The sequence below is a fragment of the Corythoichthys intestinalis genome, chromosome 21 (assembly GCF_030265065.1).
Source record: "Corythoichthys intestinalis isolate RoL2023-P3 chromosome 21, ASM3026506v1, whole genome shotgun sequence".
Lineage (NCBI taxonomy): Eukaryota > Metazoa > Chordata > Actinopteri > Syngnathiformes > Syngnathidae > Corythoichthys > Corythoichthys intestinalis.
This window is the reverse complement of record NC_080415.1, coordinates 40954006-40971999: the sequence shown is the minus strand read 5'-3', so window position 1 is coordinate 40971999 and position 17994 is coordinate 40954006. Positions and strand designations below refer to the sequence as shown.

At 50.0% G+C, this 17994-nt stretch overlaps 2 protein-coding genes across 8 annotated transcripts; both read right to left on the bottom strand.

The window, feature by feature from the left end:
* Positions 1-69: 69 nt before the first annotated feature.
* On the bottom strand, positions 70-7108 carry LOC130909767 (antigen peptide transporter 2-like). 6 transcript variants are annotated; one of them, XM_057826594.1, is made up of 12 exons: positions 6576-7102; positions 3703-3945; positions 3218-3332; positions 3016-3146; positions 2740-2945; positions 2107-2304; positions 1912-2040; positions 1579-1770; positions 1341-1514; positions 886-1045; positions 684-826; positions 100-624 (listed from the first exon to the last, which is right to left on the bottom strand). In XM_057826594.1, the coding sequence occupies exons 2-12, from the start codon at positions 3935-3937 to the stop codon at positions 430-432; spliced, it is 1878 nt and encodes a 625-aa protein (XP_057682577.1). In that variant the 5' UTR covers positions 3938-3945; positions 6576-7102; the 3' UTR covers positions 100-429. The 6 variants fall into 6 exon arrangements, with proteins under 6 accessions (XP_057682574.1, XP_057682579.1, XP_057682578.1 ...); XM_057826592.1 differs by having other exon boundaries at positions 84-624; positions 1912-2304; positions 6576-7106; XM_057826593.1 differs by having other exon boundaries at positions 89-624; positions 3016-3332; positions 3768-3945; positions 6576-7105.
* A 1371-nt stretch (positions 7109-8479) lies between these two features.
* Positions 8480-17980, bottom strand: slc16a5a (solute carrier family 16 member 5a). 2 transcript variants are annotated; one of them, XM_057826601.1, is made up of 6 exons: positions 17936-17980; positions 14993-15289; positions 14563-14706; positions 14213-14483; positions 13284-13786; positions 8480-13221 (listed from the first exon to the last, which is right to left on the bottom strand). In XM_057826601.1, the coding sequence occupies exons 2-6, from the start codon at positions 15234-15236 to the stop codon at positions 13004-13006; spliced, it is 1380 nt and encodes a 459-aa protein (XP_057682584.1). In that variant the 5' UTR covers positions 15237-15289; positions 17936-17980; the 3' UTR covers positions 8480-13003. The 2 variants fall into 2 exon arrangements, with proteins under 2 accessions (XP_057682584.1, XP_057682585.1); XM_057826602.1 differs by lacking the exon at positions 17936-17980 and adding an exon at positions 15440-17909.
* Between the last annotated feature and the right edge of the window lie 14 nt (positions 17981-17994).

Sequence of the window (17994 nt, the reverse complement as noted above, 5' to 3'; positions counted from 1 at the left end):
TAGAAAGTACAGGACAAGCTCAGTTCTGCAATTTTGAAATGTTTTTTTTGCCAATGGAAATGAATGTCGTCGTCTAAAGCAAAGACGTCACGAACCTTAGGGCCAAATCGTCGCGTGAGTTTGGGGAACTTTTGAAGTTGTAAAAGGGGGATTCGTTTGGTAAACTGCCTGTGCTGAAAAAGTGGACCAGAAAACAAAACGCACTATAATATGTGATGCTACAATCTTTATTTCTTACAAATTGAACCCACATCTTAGGTAGGCGGCCAGCTCCAAAGAAGCACGTCTTCTGCTCTTCCGTTCCTACAAGTGGGGGATAAAGTAGCACCTCGCTCCTCGAAGGTGTCCAAATTTGTCGGGCGCGGTCGCCACGTTCACGTCTCGTCGCGCTCCGCATCGGCTTTAAGCGCTCGCCCGTCAGCCGCCACTTCAAGATGACTGATGCTGGAGTGTCTCCCTAAGTGCGTGGTAACGCCCCCGCCTGGCCATGAGCTCCTCGTGCGTACCCTCCTCCGTCACGACGCCGTCCTCCAAGAAGATGACTCTGTGCGCCCGTTCGGCGCCTCCCGGACGGTGCGCCACCAGCAGGACCGTGCCTCCGCGGCCGGCGACCTCCTCCAGTACCTGCGCGAAAGAGGATAAGCGTGGGGCTAACGCGGCCGGCGGGCGAGCGAGCGACTGACGGCGTGTTGGGCGTGGACGTCCATCTGGCTGGTGGCCTCGTCCAGGAGGAGGACGCGCGGTCGGCGCGCCAGCGCCCGAACCAGCGCCAGGCTCTGCTTCTCGCCCTCCGACAGGCAAACGCTGGCCGCGCCCCGCTCCGTGTCTAGACAGAAAGCGGATGAGACCGACCCACGGCGCTCTTTGAACCTTAAGACGGCGCACCTGCGTCGTAGTCCGCCTCCAGCTTGGCCAGCAGGTCGTAGGCTTCGATCCTCAGGGCGACCTCTCGGACTCGCCGGAAGTCGAGAGCCTCCGGGCCGTACTCCACGTTGTAGCGCAAAGAACCGCGAAGCAGAACGGGATTCTGGGAAACCGATACCACCTGAAGAAACGGGACGCAAATGATGCTCGGCGGGGTTTTTTTTGTCATCTTGGCGCTCCTTTGCCCAATAAGGAGTCCGCCTCGGGTCGGGTCGGCTAACACGTGCTAGTTGATGTCTAAAATGACGTCATCGGGGAGTACTGGAAAATATCTACTTTTCGAGATCTCGTTTCCGACCGCCGGTCGTCCTACCCCAGGTGACCGTTCCCCCTCCCGCCAAAAAATGTGGAATCATGCAGGGTGTCGAACTCGTTTCGGGGGACAAAAAAACGCCGCTAGTTGCGGCGTGCGTTACCTGGCGTTGCAGGTACGCGTTTTGGTAGGAGTGCAGCGGCCGGCCGTCCAACAGGATGTCCCCTCGCTGATGTTCGTAGAGTCTTTTGAGGAGCGCCACGCAGGAAGTCTTGCCGCTGCCCGACGGTCCCACCAGGGCGGTCACCTTGCCCGCTTCCAGTACCAAGGAGACATCCTGAGCGCCAAAAGGTCCGTGAGCGGCCGGCCGCCGTCGCGCCGGCAGGGCGTCGGCGGCTTACCTTCAGCGCCGGTTTGTCCCCCCCCGCGGACGGGTACGCGAAAGTGACGTTCCGGAACTCCACGCTCCCCCGCAGCTCGTCGGGAGCCAGGTCGCCTTCGGGGCGGCGTCGGGGAGAGCGGTCCAGGTAGCTAAATACTTTGGAGACGACGCCCACGGTGGCCAGCGTGTCTCCGCAGCACACAAAGATCTCCTGGGGGAGCCGCGCGGAACGAGAGCCAAAGTCACAATGAGCCCGAAGCGTCGCATTTCAAAACGGCTCCTCGTCCGCGCATCGAGAGGACTCTGCCGAGGCGTTCGCCCGCGGGCTCGAACCCGCGTGAAGGATCCGCACCTTGAGACAATGCGAGACGGGCTTCCGGAACAGGAGGAAAGTCAAGAGCGTCCCGACGCTCAGCCGCCCGTCGGCCACCAGCCGCCGCGCCGCCAGAAGCGTCGCCGTTTTTGCGCACAAGCCGCCCAACTGAAAAATACGGAGGTTCGACGGCGGGCTCGGCGGAAACGCCGCGGGCGGACGAGGATGCCTCACCTTCCGCAGGATGACCAGGACGGCTTTGCGTCGCGCCGCACGCGTCCCGATGTCTCTGAGACGTTCCAGTTCTCCTCGGAATCTTTGGACTTCGTCCCGTTGGCCGCCGAAGCTCCGGACGATGCGTATTCCGCCCAGCGACTGATGACAGAGCTTCTGGAGGCGCGCCATGGCGTCTTGCGTCTGCTCCTTGCATTCCTGGAGGGATCCGTCAGTACTCCTAAAAGTTGATGCGGCCCGGGCCTACGTACCCTCGTCGTAATTGACGAGTACCGAGAAATGTGCCCGTGCCCATACTGCGCGACACGCACATGACTGGATTGGGTCATTTGCCGCCGTCCCTCCCGCTTCAAAGGAATGGGACGTCTAGCCCCGCCGACGGCAAGCAGGGATTAAATGGCGGATTGACATAGATCAAATCATCTTTGTTTGAGAGATAAAATAGTTATGATTTGATTTTAATGTCAATGCAGTGACTTTCATTCGCTCCTTCCCCAGATTAGAATCTCACGCTGTCAATTCATAATAATTCTATTCTTCCGAACATAAAAAAACATTGTACGGTTGTCAGAATTGTATCGAGAGCCAAAAAATGTTACGGGCGCGGCGCGAGCGGCCGGCCGGCCGACCGACCTTCTCGTAGCCGACTTGCCGTCTCTGCAGCGCGGCCATCAGGGGAATTTCCACGCACGCCAGCGCCGCCAACGGACACGAAAGGCGCCACATGGCCGCCAGCATCAGGACGGCTTTGAGCGAGCTGCGCGTCACCGCGTTGGCGTTGAGCGCCACCGTCAGGCCCATCCGGTCCACGTCGGCGTGCAGGCGAGACGAAAGACTCCCTGCGGTGCGAAGCGCGCGTCGTTAAACGACGCGACGGCTAAACTCCGGAGGTAAGTCGGCGGCGCTCACCCGAATCGTTCTCATGGAAAAAATGGACTTCCTGCGCCAGGAACGAGCGAAACAGCGCCACCTTCAGACGCTTGTTCAGGCGAGCGTGCGAGATCTTTGCACACGCCGACCTCAGCCCCGAGAAAACGCAGCTGCGGGCGACGTGGCGGGTCACTCGGGCGGCTGCCGGCTTCGTCGCGCCTCGCCGGACGCCGCCGCTTACCTGCCCGCGGAGACGGCCGCCAGCCATCCCATCGTCGAGCGGAAATCCGAGTCCGTCCTTCCGCGTCGGAGCAGGTCCGTCGCCGCGCCCTGCAGCGGCGGCATCGACGCGTCGCCTGGCGACGGCCAAAATTTAGCCCGGGGGTGTCCGAAAGAAAAAGGAACAGTTTTGGCCTATGCGGGAAGCGTCCGTTTTGTGCGGCTCCCCGCTTTAACGCTAGATGAAGCCGGTCACCTGAACGGTGCCTTCCCGTGAGCTCGAGGGTAAAAACCTTTCGCTATTTTCTTTTACATCAGAAAATTGGTCTGAAAAAAATTGGACAACGGGAGGGCTTCGAAAGGAATAATGTTCCGCGACCAGTAGGTCTTTTTTGTTCTTACCCGATCCCGTTTAAAAGCGAAAAGATTTCACGTGGGCCCTTGAATTTTTCTCGGTCGGACACCCCCGATTTTCTTCCCTTCTCCGGACACGAGCGAGCGACTTACAAGTCACGCTGAGGACGATGAAGCCGAAGCCCGCGGACAGAATGAGGTAGTCGGGTCTGACGTACCGGAGCAGCCCGGCGAGCGGGCGGTCGGGGTTCAAGCGCGGCTCGCCGTCCCGGCCCGACGGCGCCTCCCTGAAGAGGCGAGCGAGAGCCAGCGGGAGCCGCCACAAGGTCCGCGTGAAAAGAGCGTCCAGCAGGAGCAGCGGGAGAACGCAAAGTATGAACCAAGACATGGCGGAGCCTGCATACGGTGAGAAAGGATCCGATCAATATCGGCGGGCGGCTCCTTTTCTATTCATTTGGGGCTTCTAGGCCGACGCGTTTTAGGCGGGATGGGCCGACGAACGTCAAAATGGATCGGACGTCTAATATTTCTATATTAATATATGTGTACTACTATGTGCATATTTATTTTCATAAAATGTTTAGCATGTTTGGGCTTTCATTTTTTATACACATTATTCAATGAAAAATCATGCATATAGTTGTCTAACTTCTCTAATCCCCCTTTTCGACATCGCAGGATGGCAAGAAGGGGCGGCAAATCTTCATTCTATTCATTTATTTACACTGACTTTTCCCTTTTTTTTACAACAGAAAAGGTAACAACAGTGGCAGTCAGAATTTTTTTCAGGTCATTCATTGTCAGACAGAAGCAGCACAGCAAAACGCCACGCTAAAAAATAAGTCAAAATGGCTTCCCTCTTCGTCCTCTGTAGGACCGTGGCCCCCGAGAAAACGTTTACTGCATATGGCTTCACCTTGCTGGCATTAAACTGATCTTTTGGATGTCTCTTGTTTGGCTTTGGTAATCTTATGAAGAAAACATCCTTCATATGTTGTCATGTCTAGAGTTGTTTCATAAAGTTCCATAGCAGCGGCGTTTACTCGGCATGTTCTTTTTTTGAAAGATTACCGGCAGAAAACAAGCATTAGTAACACGAGCTGTATGCGAGGACGTGTCTATGTTGACCCACTTCCGGGTGATGATGGCGACGTCGCGGTCTAATAATAGCATTCGTGCGGGACGCTATTGACTCACGCTAGCTTAGCCACTCCGGAGCCCTGAAACTAACAAATCATTCACAAACTACACGGAATTTGTTGAAATCAACTCACTGACTAATTAAACTTGAAGATTATGCCTGACGTCAAAAATTCTGAACTTCCCCTTTCAACTGTGTAACTTGGGAGTTTAGACCTCCATTGAGAGTAATCGGTTCTGTCTAGATAATGTTTGTATGTGTATCGTAGATGACTGAATCCCCTGTATAGTGTACATTACACGATAACATTTTCTAAGTTGAATCTTTTCGGTGAAGGTTTTATACTAACTTTTTCAATTGTACAAAAATAACAAGCAGCCATCATCAACACAAAGTACTTGAACTTTTCCTCTGAATTGTCTGGAGGTTTACAAGTATAAAATCATCCACAAGGCCCGTTTTTACGGTAAACTGCAAGAAAACCTCGAGTTTAATGGTCTTTTCAACATTCAATGTGCAGTGCTGTTGACTAAACCAAAATAAGAAAAGCTTAAGAGGTACAATGGAAAACATAAAAACGCTTTCAGTTATCGACTTCCCCATTCCATTTATCGGTTTTTGGCTTCGGGAAACGTATGAAGAAAACCTCCTTCGTATGTCGTGATGTCTAAAGCCATTTCTACAAGTTCCATAGCAGCAGTAAAAAAGGACCCTGTGGAGCGAATGATTTCTCGCACGGGCTGTGCAGATCTGCACGTGTCGCTGCAGAACTGTACGCCCCGGCATCAGGACTGGCGAGCGTGTCAGAACCACGTTGGCTCATTTAAAAAGTGCATGAGCGACGACCGCAAAGCACGGCAGGAACAATTGAGCAAGGCGCGCCAGACGGGCAAGAGCGTGCCCACATAAAACCAAACTCAAAAGGTTTTGATTTCAGTGTCATCTGGATGTTACGCTTCACCTTCAGACTTGATAAACGGGATGAAAGACATCTGATTTAATGTTGTCAAATGCTGTTTAGTTTAGAAATGATTTCTCTGGATTAGATTTTGTTTAAATTCCAATACAAAATTTAGATTTGATCAAGTGAATACTTGAACATGCGCACTATAACGGGGGAAATGCAGACTCTGGATTCAATTTGCTGTTATTATACAGTTTAACCTTGCAAACAAACAAACAAAAAAATCCACAGTAGCAGTGATTACTCTTTTGTTGTTGTTGAAAGATTACTGGCATAAAACAAGCAGTATTAGCATGGGACATATGCGAGTGCACTTCTATTGTTGACCCTCTTCCGGTTTACGATGGCGGAGTCACGCAGCCTTGCGGTCTAAAAATAGCATTCGTGCGGTAAACTGTTGGATTTCCGGGTCACCTAGGTTCGGGTTCTGATCCACGTCGTTCGTTCGCCCCTCCCGGTCCAAAGGACGTCTGACGCCGTCGATGGCAGCCAATGAGTTTACAACAAAGTGACTCAAAGATGGAGCCGTCAGAGCGAGAGAGAGAGAGGGAAGCATTCGCATGCGATTTCTCCAAAATGTTTAGATTTTCGCCAAAAGGAAAATTGAGAAACTGTTATTTCCGAGGCGAGTTCGGTGTGTCACGTCTGCTAAAAAATGGTGGATGTCTGTTTTCCAGAGTAACGGAAGATGTTTGCAGATTCAATTTGAGGTCCCTCGCTGGCTGTTCGCCGAGTGAAATATCATAAGAGGCATCCCTCTCTCTCTCTCTCTCTCTCCCTCGCCCGCTCGCTCGCTCGATCGGCAAATGCCATTTTCGCCTTCGAACTTTTTCATTCATTTATTTTAACGTGGTGAAATCCGAACATTCAATCTCCAGTCAGAAAAATGTGGATTTACAAGTTTGGCAGACAGGCACTCACCAGCAGACTAGCGCCGTCCGTCTCTTCTTCCTCCTTTTTCAACTTTCACTTCCACTTTCGCCCGACCTTTGCTCCACTTTCTTCTTCTTCTCCTCTTTTTGACAGTCGAAGTTTGCTCGCAAAACAAAGCGTTCTTAAACCACCGCCGGGTCGTTATTTTTGCTTCCATCGGGACCTTTGTTGTTTCGTTCTGTTTTGCAAAATGACTTTTCACACAAGGTCACGCGGCCGGGGGACGTGGCGCATCCAAACAAACAAGTTGGCGGAAGCGCGTGCAAATTGGGCGTGGTCGCTCCCAACTCGATGTCGTCTTATCTTCATATGCATTTAAAAAAAGAGATTGGAATATCGCATCCAAATCATTTTAAAACATCGAAATAGGTCCCAAATATATGCTGAGCATTAAAAAAAAAAAACAAATTATTTTGAACTGCCATCAACAGTGTTGGACATCAAATCTATTTGAACGGCAAAGGCCGGCGTCGATGGCTTACAGTGGTGTGAAAAAGTATCTGAACCTTTTGGAATTTCTCACATTTCTGCATGAATTCATTTGATCTGATCTTTGTCAAAATCACAAAGATGAAAAAAACAGTGTCTGCTTGAACTAAAACCACCAAAACACTTACAGGTTTTCACAAGGGCGTAGGTTTGCATAGGGACAAAAGACTAGCAACTTTTCAGGATGCTCCAATTGTCCCCACCAACTTTTAAGCAACCTTATTTGCATGATAAAATGACTTCAGTTATATACGTCATTTAGATTGTTGTAACGATAGAATTGCCCCTTCCATTATTAAGGGAATTATTTTCACTTACATTTACCCCTTTTTCACTTGCTGAATGAGCCAGCCCATGTTTCTTTTTCTCAAACACACGTTTGATTGGCTGCTGACTTCACCCCCCCCCCCCCCCCCCCCCCATGCACACTCTCACAGTACAGAATTAAGGCCGAGTTATGCTTCCGCGTCAGACCCGCGCCGTCAAGGAAGAGCCGATTTACGACCCTACGCCGTAGCCTCTCTGGCTCCTTCCTTTTTTTCTGACTTTGCGTCGCGTCAACGCGTCTGACGTGGTGGAAATGGACTATGATTGGTCCGCTCAGACTGTTGTTTCCGGTTCAGTGCGAAATCACAGGCATTATCAAACAATATTTTTCAACAGGCAAAAATGGACCAAGCCGACGAGAGTATCAACGAAAAGCAAGTACGGCAACTTCTACAATGTCTCGTCTAGACATTATGAAGATTGCCAAATGGCAAGCAATTCGTGGGAGAAAATACGGGGCTGGAGGTCAGCCAGCGATTGAATAAAAACAAATGGAAGATGTGTGTGTTCAGAATCGAGTGCCCACACCAAGCGGTGACCCAGTCGGCCAAAAACTGCCAGCTTTTTATCACTTTATGTTGTATTTTTGGTTGGTGCACTTCATCATTTATTGTGTACATATGTTTGCTGTGAGTCTGTGACTTCTTTACATGTCACACTTCAAGTATATGGTGTCAAAAGAGTTGTTTTGATATTTAATTTTCAACAACAGACAGTTCACACACGATACATCGTCACTGATTGAGAGTGCCTCGGAGCTTTTATGATAACGTTAACATCAAGGCTTCCGACGCAGTTTGGGAAGTTCCATAGACGCCAGAAATCTGCTACGGCTTCCCACTGGCCAGTTGTAGGACACGGCAAGCAAATCGGGCCGGAGGGCTTTGCAGACCTCGGACAAAACGTCGGACGCGGTGCTCGACGCCAGTTTGAAGCGAGCCGCTACAGCTAGCTGGTTTCCACCCGAGGCTACAACTCTAAGCGGCATCAAAAGTTGGACAGATCGCCTCGAAACAGTCTTTTGTGTCGCCAGCGCCTCAACATTTGTATGATGTTGATGAGCTGAAGATCCACATTCAAGCGTTCCATCTTGCGTTGTTTATTTATTTTTTTCTCCGTTAAAATAGACGAGAGGAAGTCAACAAGCATGCCCCAAAACCGTACAAACATAACGCCACACCCCTGTTGTGGCTTGGCGGTGAATTACAGAGCAACGCGTCACCTGGCCGGAGAACCATCGAATGACGTCATAGTCGCTGCGCCGTCACCGCAACGCGGGAGCCTAACTCAGGCTTTATGTTACATGTCAACATGCTGCCTCCTACGCCCGCTTTGGATATCAGAAGTTTTTTTTCCGGCCAGCAGCCGCTGTAAGTAATATGAAAGCCTGAGTCGGAAACTGCTTCGACAGAAATGTCCTCCTGTACGTGTATTCTACTATATGTAAACGTTCATTCAACTGAGAGATATAGTGAACTCTGCTCAGCTGGAAGAAATGTAGTGAATCAAGGTTTACCCCCTTCTTCCCAGTTTTCCTTCTTCTTTTGCTTATGTGGTCTTAAAGCAGCCTAAAGGAGCTTTCACTTTTTGTTGAGTTTGGCTGTGCTTGTGGACAAGAGCAGGAGTGTTTTTCCTCTCCATTTTTATTGACAATTTTGAGTGGTATTAAGACAAATGTTTATTTTCTTGCATTCCTGGATAGGAGATGATTAACAATTTTGTATTTCTTTGTATGTTAATTCACAAATTTGGGTTCAGATACTGTCATTTAAATTTGCTAATAAAATCCAGACATTTATTCTGGAAGTTTCTTTAGTAGTTTTTGAAAACAAAGCTTTGAATCCAACGGTGTATCACCTGAACCTATACATAATGCGCTGAAAAAAAAGCATCTCCTTAAAACTGAAAAAAAAAAAAGAAAAACTTGAAATCATTTTTTCTTGATTTTGGTGAAAAATGACCAACCTTTGGATGTATGGGCTTAATGAGAACAAATGGTGATATGATATTTACCTAAAGTAAATTGAATAATCTGACCCATTAAATCTGTTAATTAGTCCTTAACACTCAAAACAAGATAGAGAAAATTATTCGACGAGATTTAAGAATAAATATTAGATGAAGATGTTATAAATTTGCAGTGTGAAGGTTAGGGATAGTCAATACAGATTTATTTTTAGCCTATCAATTCATTACATTGGTGAGAAATGTAGCCCTCAATCTGTTTGGTCTTATTTATGTCCCGTCCCCAACAAAAAGTGTACGTGCAGATTGTGCTGTTCTATCGTCCCTACCAATATTGAGACCAAACCTACACCCTTGGGTTTTCATATTTTAATGAGGATAGTATGCAAACAATGACAGAGGGGGGGGAATAAGTAAGTGAACCCTCTACCTAAGGACACTTCAAGTGCAATTGAAACCAATTTTTACCAAACATTTTAAGTCAGGTGTCTGCCCAATCACTGATGAGTGGTTTAAAGCTGCCCCGCCCACTATAAAACACACACCTGCTAAGAAATGAGATGTGCATCATGGCTCGGTCAAAAGAGCTGTTTGAAGACCTGCGATCAAGGATGGCTGATTTGTATAAAGCTGGGTAAGGATTCAAAACCATCTCTAAAAGTCATCAATCAACAATTGTCTACAAATGGAGAGAGTTTGGCACTGTTGCTTCCCTCTCAAGGAGTGGCCGTCCACCAAAGATGACGCCAGCGCAGAATACTCAGAGAGGTAAAAGAGAACCCTAGTGTGTCTGCTAAAGACTTACAGAAATCACTGGCACAGTCCCTATATCTATGTGCACGCATCAACTATATGCAAAAACTATGGCTAACAACGGTGTTCATGGCAGGACTCCAGGGAGGAAGCCTGCTGTCTATAAAAACATTGTTGCTCGTTTAATGTTCGCAAAAAGGCACTTGGACACTCCACAGAAGTTATTTTGTGGACTGATGAAACCCAAGTTAAATTGTTTGGGAGTAACACATAACATCAAAATGGAACAGCTCACCAACAACACCACCCCATCCCCACCGTGAAGCACAGTGGCGGGAGCATCATGATTTGGGGCTGTTTTGCTGCCTCAGGGCCTGGACAACTTGCAATCATTGATGGAAGAACGAATTGAAAGGTTATGCAGGAAAAACTGAGACCGTCTGTCAGACAGTTGAAGCTAAAAAGGGGATGGATGCTGCAACAAGACAGTGATCCAAAACACAGAAGTAAATCAACTTCAGAAGAACAAAATACACATTCTGGAGTGGCCAAGTCAAAGCCCAGACTTGAACCCCATTGAGATGCTGTGGCATGATCTAAAGACAGTGATTCATGCCAGACATCTGACTAAACTACAGCAGTTTTCTAGAAAAGAATGGGCCAAGATTAGTCCTGATCAATGTGCCGAACTCATCTGCAGCTACAGTAAGCATCTGGTTGATGTTATTGCTGCTGGGGGGGCGCACAAAATATTAAATGTGATGGTTCACTTACTTCCTTCAGTCATTGTTTGCATACTATCCTCATTAATATATGAAAACCAATAAATGTTTGGGTGGTTTTAGTTCAAGCAGACACTGTTTTTTCATCTGTGTGATTTTGACAAAGGTCAGATCACATTTGGTAGTGATTTTACTCAGAAATGTGAGAAATTCCAAAAGGTTCAGATACTTTTTCATACCACTGTAAGTGCCACGGACGGCGAAAGACATCAAATCCCATTTAACCGGGGGTACAAAAATGTACAAGAAGTGACCGGTGAAGTGAACCCAAATTGACAGGAAGTGACTCAATATGAAGTCTCCGCCCGCCAATCGGATGCATTGGACCAGCCCAGACCAGGCGGCATGGGCGGGCATTAGGGGGCCGTGCCCGCCCCGAGGGACGGCTGTGCCCGCCCTAGCTCGATTAAACTGTACTGTGTAATTTAAAAAAAAAATTTTTTTTTTAAATCTTCCACAAAAACAGACACACACGTGGAGAATGAACCCTATATTCCAGTGTTTTTCAATCGATTGTGCCGCCGCCGCGAGAAATTATCCAATGTCGCTTTTTTTTAACATCGTCGGGCAAAGTTGCAGTAGGAAGGAAGGAAGGAATGTGGAAAAAGTTCTCGGTTGTGTGCAGATGAGTCGTGTTGCGTTCAAGAACTGCTCGGATTTCTAGCCGTCAGCCACCTTGCGCTCCGTAACAATGTGGACCCCAGCACTTCTACTGTTCATTATATATATACAAAAGTGTCCTTTCCATTTTATCCATATGTGACGACCGTTAATCCTCCCTCTTTGTTTTATTCCAACACATTACCGAGGACAGCTAGGTGGGAGATACCTAGAAATCCGAGCAGTTCTTGAACGCAACACGAGCGGCTATCTAGCGCCATGGCGCCATACAAGCTTAAACTCATCTCCAAATGAACCCCCGTCGCTTCAGAACAAATCGATGGATTATTTTGTACGCCTTCGTGAAAACACAGAGAAATGGGCAACTTTTTTGAGGAAAACTACAAAGGTAAATAAGAACGCCCTGAAAGCCAGTTACTTTGTTGCTAAATCCCAAAAGTCCCAAACTGTGGCAGAGACGTTAATACTACCTGTCTGCAAAGCCATTGTCAGCGAGACGACCAGCCCTGATGTGCTTAAATGCATTGCTCAAGTTCCCTGTCTGATAGTTTTTCAAGCCTAATTGCTAAGTTTCACACTGAGTAAGTATAAATACTGAGAAATCACTCGTACAGCTTTTTCTTACCAATCGATGGACATGGAAACGATTTTCTTATCCCGTGAATATATGTATTATTTTACACTGCTTGAACTGAATTTTGTCATAACTGTGTGATTGTCATTGAGATATGGTCGTGAAAACCTGTAGACTAATACATTTCTGTTCAAAGATGGTTATGTGGCCCAGTCCACGATTTGTTAGTAAAATAAAGTACTAGTATTTTGTCTAATTAATTTATTTAAAAGTGATTTTACAGTCGTAAATCCATTACTGTAACGAGTCCATGAAAACATTTGATGTTTTCACCTCAATAAAGCGTTATAAATAAGCGTTCCCGTCAGGGGGGACATTTCACGCGGGGCGGCTATTTTTCGGCACAACACCTGCTATTGTGTACTGCGATTGGATAGGGATCGCTCCAGTTACAGAAATGGCGATTGAGCGGCTCCTCCGTTGCTAATTCGATTTTGGAATGGACATCCGTGTTTTTTTTTCAAGAAACTAAAGACGAACTCAAGCCATGACAAAGACGTGGCCGAAAGTCAACATGAAGGGATAGCGCTGCCACCTCCTGCAGTTTCACTGACTGACACTATCATCAGAAAATATAACGGGTAAATACGCCACTGTTACGGCTAAATTTACATTGAAGAAGTGTACCGCCCCAAAAAAATGTAATGCCCCCCCTGTAATTTCTTTCTGCAGCCGGGTCTGGACCAGCCGCAAACACTCATCTTTGTCCAATGCCTTCCCTGCCAAGCGGCCCAGTTCCATTCATAGTTGCCACGATAGACGAACAAAAAGTTCAAAAGAATCCAATAAAAGTCTGGGAATGGCGGACGCTCTTTTATTTGGGTCGTTTCCAAATCAACAGATGATCACAAACGGTCGGCTTCCCTCGGCATCGGCGAGTGAACGGTCGCGCTGTCCTCAGAGAGAGGGCGTCCTTCCGCCGCCGCGTCGTCGCAGTCTCGGGCGCGCTCCTCTGTGTCCATCCGCCAAAAGGCGACGCCCAGGAAGACGGCGGCCGACGCCACCACGGCGGCGCAGCCGGCAAAGATGAGGCGGTGGTCCCCCGTGGCGTCCAGCAGGAGTCCTGCGGGCACGGCGGCGTCGGTCACTCTGCGCTAGCTAGCTAGAAGGCAGGGCACTTCTCACCGGCCAGCGGTGGTCCCGCCAGCAGCGTGACGCTCTCCATGACCGACAGAAGGCCGAGCGCCGAGGGAAAGCGCCCGGCGTCGACCGTGTCCATGAGGACGGTGAACATGAGCGAGCCCACCGCGCTCATGGAGAGCCCGTAGAGCAGCGCGTAGCTCAGCAGCACCGGGAAGGCCGGGCCCGCGCAGCACACCAAGTTGCTCAACCCGTTCAGCAGCAGCGCCGCCGAGAAGACGTAGACGTGCCGCCCCCGGAAGCGCCGCAGACCGAAGACGGCCCCGGCGGGCGGCCGCGCCGCCACGTTGACCGCGCCCAGCGCGGAGAGCAGGGAGGCCGCCCGCCCCGCCTCCGTGCCGTGGGCGGTGGCGTAGGGCACCAGGTAGAGCAGCGGCACCACGAAGCCCAACATGGTCCAGGTGATGGCCGCCGCATAGACGGCGTAGCGCCGGTTGTGCAGCAGCTGGTCCAGGGCCAGGTGTTTGGCCACGCACGCCACAAAGCCCCTGAGTCCCAAGCGCAAGTATTTTTTGTAAGCTGATGTTTATTCATTTATGAAAGAATTGAAACACTCAATCTAGAAATTTTTTTCTTTTGCAACCCTGGCCACGAGGTGGTGCCAAATCACAATTCACTCAGGCGAACATTAGTTATCCTATCACATCGGCCGACCAATATATCGGTGGGTCTTTAGCTTTGCGGCACTGTAAAAAAAAAAAAGAAAAATCAACTGCTGTATTTGACTACGCTACCATCAAAGTGCAGATTGCTAACTCTGCCACTTTTTACTTGGCACCGGCAGACGGCGGAAAACCGGAGATACCGTCCTTTTAATTTGACGGTAATAAATATCTTGCACGCGCTAGAGGGCACTCGTGCTCTCGCTTGACTTCTGTATACTTTTCAACGGGAATTGGATCAGAGCCGCTCACCTACGTGTCCCGGGTTCCGCTGGCGGCGGCGGCGGCCATAGAGGCCGCATGAGGGCACCGCAGACGCAGCAGTGGAAGAGGACGGCGCCTAGGACCAGGAAGCTGCCCCTCCAGCCAAATCGCTCGCGCAGGAAGTCGGCCAGCGCCGGAAGCGCGCATAGGCCCAGCGCCGTACCAGTGGACGAGACGGCGTTGGCGAAGGCGCGGCGCTCCACAAAGTACTGCCCCAAGATGGTCACGGCCGGCTGGTAGCTGAAGCAGAAACCTAAACCTGCGGGAGGGGCGGGGCCAGAGCGGAAGGCTGCTTTCCGGCTCGCGGAAGGATTGGGGGTATAGGTTCGGCCGCTCACCGGCGACCGCTCCGGCCGTGATGTACAGTTGTCCCACGGAGCGCGCGAAGGAGCCGGCGGCCACGCCCAGCCCGCTCAGGACTCCGCCCAGCATGACGGTCGCTCTGCAACCCGCCCGCTCCACCAGCACGCTGCACAGTGGCCCTGAAAGACGGCCAAATGTCAAAATGAAGGGACGTATTTGATCGCAAATGTTTTTTGCGCGACCGCGGGACACCGGGAATTTCCTTTGGGCTTTTAGTATCAAAATTGGCACGGATACGGAGTTGAAAATTTTCCTACGTAAAGCCTATACCGCTGCATCTTCACGACATGAGTCCCAATGGACACCTAAACGACTCATACTGATACGGGCTACTCGGAGCTTAGGGTTTATTGATGGTACGGCGGTCGTAGTGGTGTTGCGCTGCTACCGCGCATAGAAGCCAACCTCCCGCGTGGAGTGCGGCCGTCATGATGGCGGGCACCCACGACGTTTGGCTGTTGGACGCCTGGAAATCCTTCTGCAAGTCACTGTAGAAGATGCCCACGCAGGCCGGGAAGGCCAGCGTCAGCGCCAGAACCGCCACGGTGGACGCCAGCACCACCCAGCCCCAGCCGCCCTCCGGGGCCGCCCCGTGGCGATCGCCGATCCTCCCGTGACGGCCGGCGCGTCCGTTCTCCTCGCCGCTCATGGCGCGCCTTTGCCGATCGCGACGCCTTCGGCCGCGAACGCGGCACCCCTGACCTGCGTCGACGACAAAACGGTTTGGGATTTAGAGAGTCGCTTTTGTCGTCGCGCCGATACCGGAATCGGGAAGCGTTAAGAAAAGAGACTCTGACGTTGCGCAATATACATTCTTAAGATCTAGTTCATTCCGATAGCCGGTCACCTTACCCACACGCGACGGCCGGCGTCGATTAAGGAGCAGTCTATCGTCGTCCTAGATGTCCGATCGTCTTTCTGCCGTGAATTTGAACGAGTCGAGTCCAATGAATGTGCCGCGACCCTTCCCGCTTGAAACGGATCGGACGTCTAGTGGCATCGATCGAATAATCCAGTGAGAAATAAGATGGTGATGAGGGAAAGTCGACGCAATCGGTTTGAAAGGTCTTTTCGTGCTTCTGTCGTCAATTGAACAGGGTTTATATCCAATTCATTTGAAGTGGGAGGTTGGCAGCGAAAAGGCTTGCCACCCATCCCTCGAAAAAAGGAATCGTTCCAAATTGGGAATTCAAATTTGTGTCCCATATTGAACCGATACGGAATATACACTGCCCACAAAAATGAAAGGAACATTTTTTTTATTGGGCCTGGCATGAATTGAATTAAACCTGTCTGATCATTTTCAGCAGCTGAGGGCCTTGTTAATCCATTTCAGCTGTATCGGTGTTGAAGGAATTGACAACAGGGGCACTTCAGAGGCAACAATTAGAAAACCCTCAAAACAGGACTGGTTTTACATGTGGAGGAGGTCATTTCAAGTTCCTCCCCCTTGACCTTTTTTGGCTGGTTTTCCACTCGTGCTGATTTTGGCTTGCGTAATTATCTCTACCGGCAGTATGAGGCGATTCCTTAACCCTACAGAAGTTGTCCAACTTCTCCAGGATGTCACGTCCACACGTGCTGCAGCAAGAAGGTTAAATGTGTCTCCCGGCACCATCACCAGAACACGGAGGAGATTTCAGGAGACCGGCGGTTATTCTCGGAGAGCTGGACAGGGCCGGAGAAGGTCCTCGACCCCTCGGCGGGACCGATACTTGCTCCTTTGTGCAAGGGAGAACAGGCTGAGTGCTGCTCGTGGCCTACAGAATGACCTCCAGAGGGGCACTGGTGTGAATGTCTCTACCCAAACAATCGGGAACAGACTTCAGGAAGGTGGTCCGAGGGCCCGACGTCCTGTAGCGGGCCCTGTGCTCACTGCCCGGCGCCGTGGAGCTCGACAACACCGGAATTGGCAAGCCCTGTACTTTTCACAGATGAGAGCAGGTTCATCCCGAGAGCCTGCGATAGACGTGGAAGAGTCTGGAGAAGACGAGGAGAAAAACGTCGTTCAACGTGACAGGTTTGGTGGTGGGTCAGTGATGGTCTGGGGAGGCATATCCGTGGACCTCTATTGCCTAGGAAATGACTGCCATAAATTACGGAGATGAAATCCTTGAACCCATGGTCAGACCCTACGCTGGTGCAATAGGTCCTGGTTTCCTCCTAATGCACGACAATGCCCGGCCTCACGTGGGCAAGAGTACGCGGGCAGTACCTGGAGGATGAAGGAATTGAAACATTTGAATGGCCTTCACGATCCCCCGACTTCAACCCAATGGAACGTCTCTGGGACATTATTTCCGTCCACGAGGCGCCGCCAGGTTGCTCCTCAGACTGCACAACAGCTCAGGGATGCCCTCACGCAGATCTGGGAGGAAATGCCACTAGACGCCATCTGTCGTCTCATTAGGAGCGTGCCGCGACGAAACGGACTAGCCTGCCACATCTTCATTTCACTCTGGTGTCTACACAATGGAGCCCTCTGTCGGCTGTAAACTTGTATTTCCATTAAAAGACTGGGCATCCTTTGCCCTGTCGTTATTTGTATAAATATCCAACATCATATGGATGTATCCAATTATTGTTTCTTTAATGTGCTCCTTTGATTTTGGTGAGCAGTTTCTATAAATGGGTACGTTTGGGGATGTCACTTTTTGTCTTTTCGCTTGGACGGCTTTCGCAGTGGTCTCAAACCGGTCCTCAAAGGGCCGCAGGGGGTACTGGATTTCATTCCAACCAAACGAGACAAATACCTTTTCACCAATCTGGTTTCTTACAAGTGTAATCAGTTGATTGCAATCAGGTGCTGCTTATGTTAGTAGAAACCTCATTGGTTGAACTGTTTGTGCTCGATCTGTTGGAACAAAAACCAGGACCCACTGCGGCCCTTTGTGGAGTCGGTTTGAGACCGCTGGCTTTGGGCGTCCTTTATTTCTATTTCGGAAAGGTGGCAACCCTAGCAGCGAATGAATGGTGTTCAGCCCTCCCACTTGAAACGGCATCAATGCGTCTCTGACCGATGATAGCCATGACTTTATATTGTAGTCGTTTAGCTTGAAAAAGCGTGGTATCAGTGCAGTCTCGCACAAAGAACGCGGCTTTATGCAAAATGTCAAGCGAGCAGAGGAAGATAAGACTAGTCCGTCTCGCTATCTTTAGAAGTGTGCCGTCTCGTGGTGAACGCCGTAGTATGACGTCACCGGAAGAAAGGCATTCACTCTTGTTGACTTTTCGATCCCGTCAAATCTTTCCTCTTTCGCCTTCCTTGCTCGTGACGTCATGGGCGGAAACAGGAGTGATCATAAAAGTCACACGCACACAAACAAACGGCTACAGCTAAGCACTCACGTTTTTCCTCGTCAAGTCGCCGCCGCCGAGCTAAAGAGGGAGGGAGGGGCTAAGCGGGG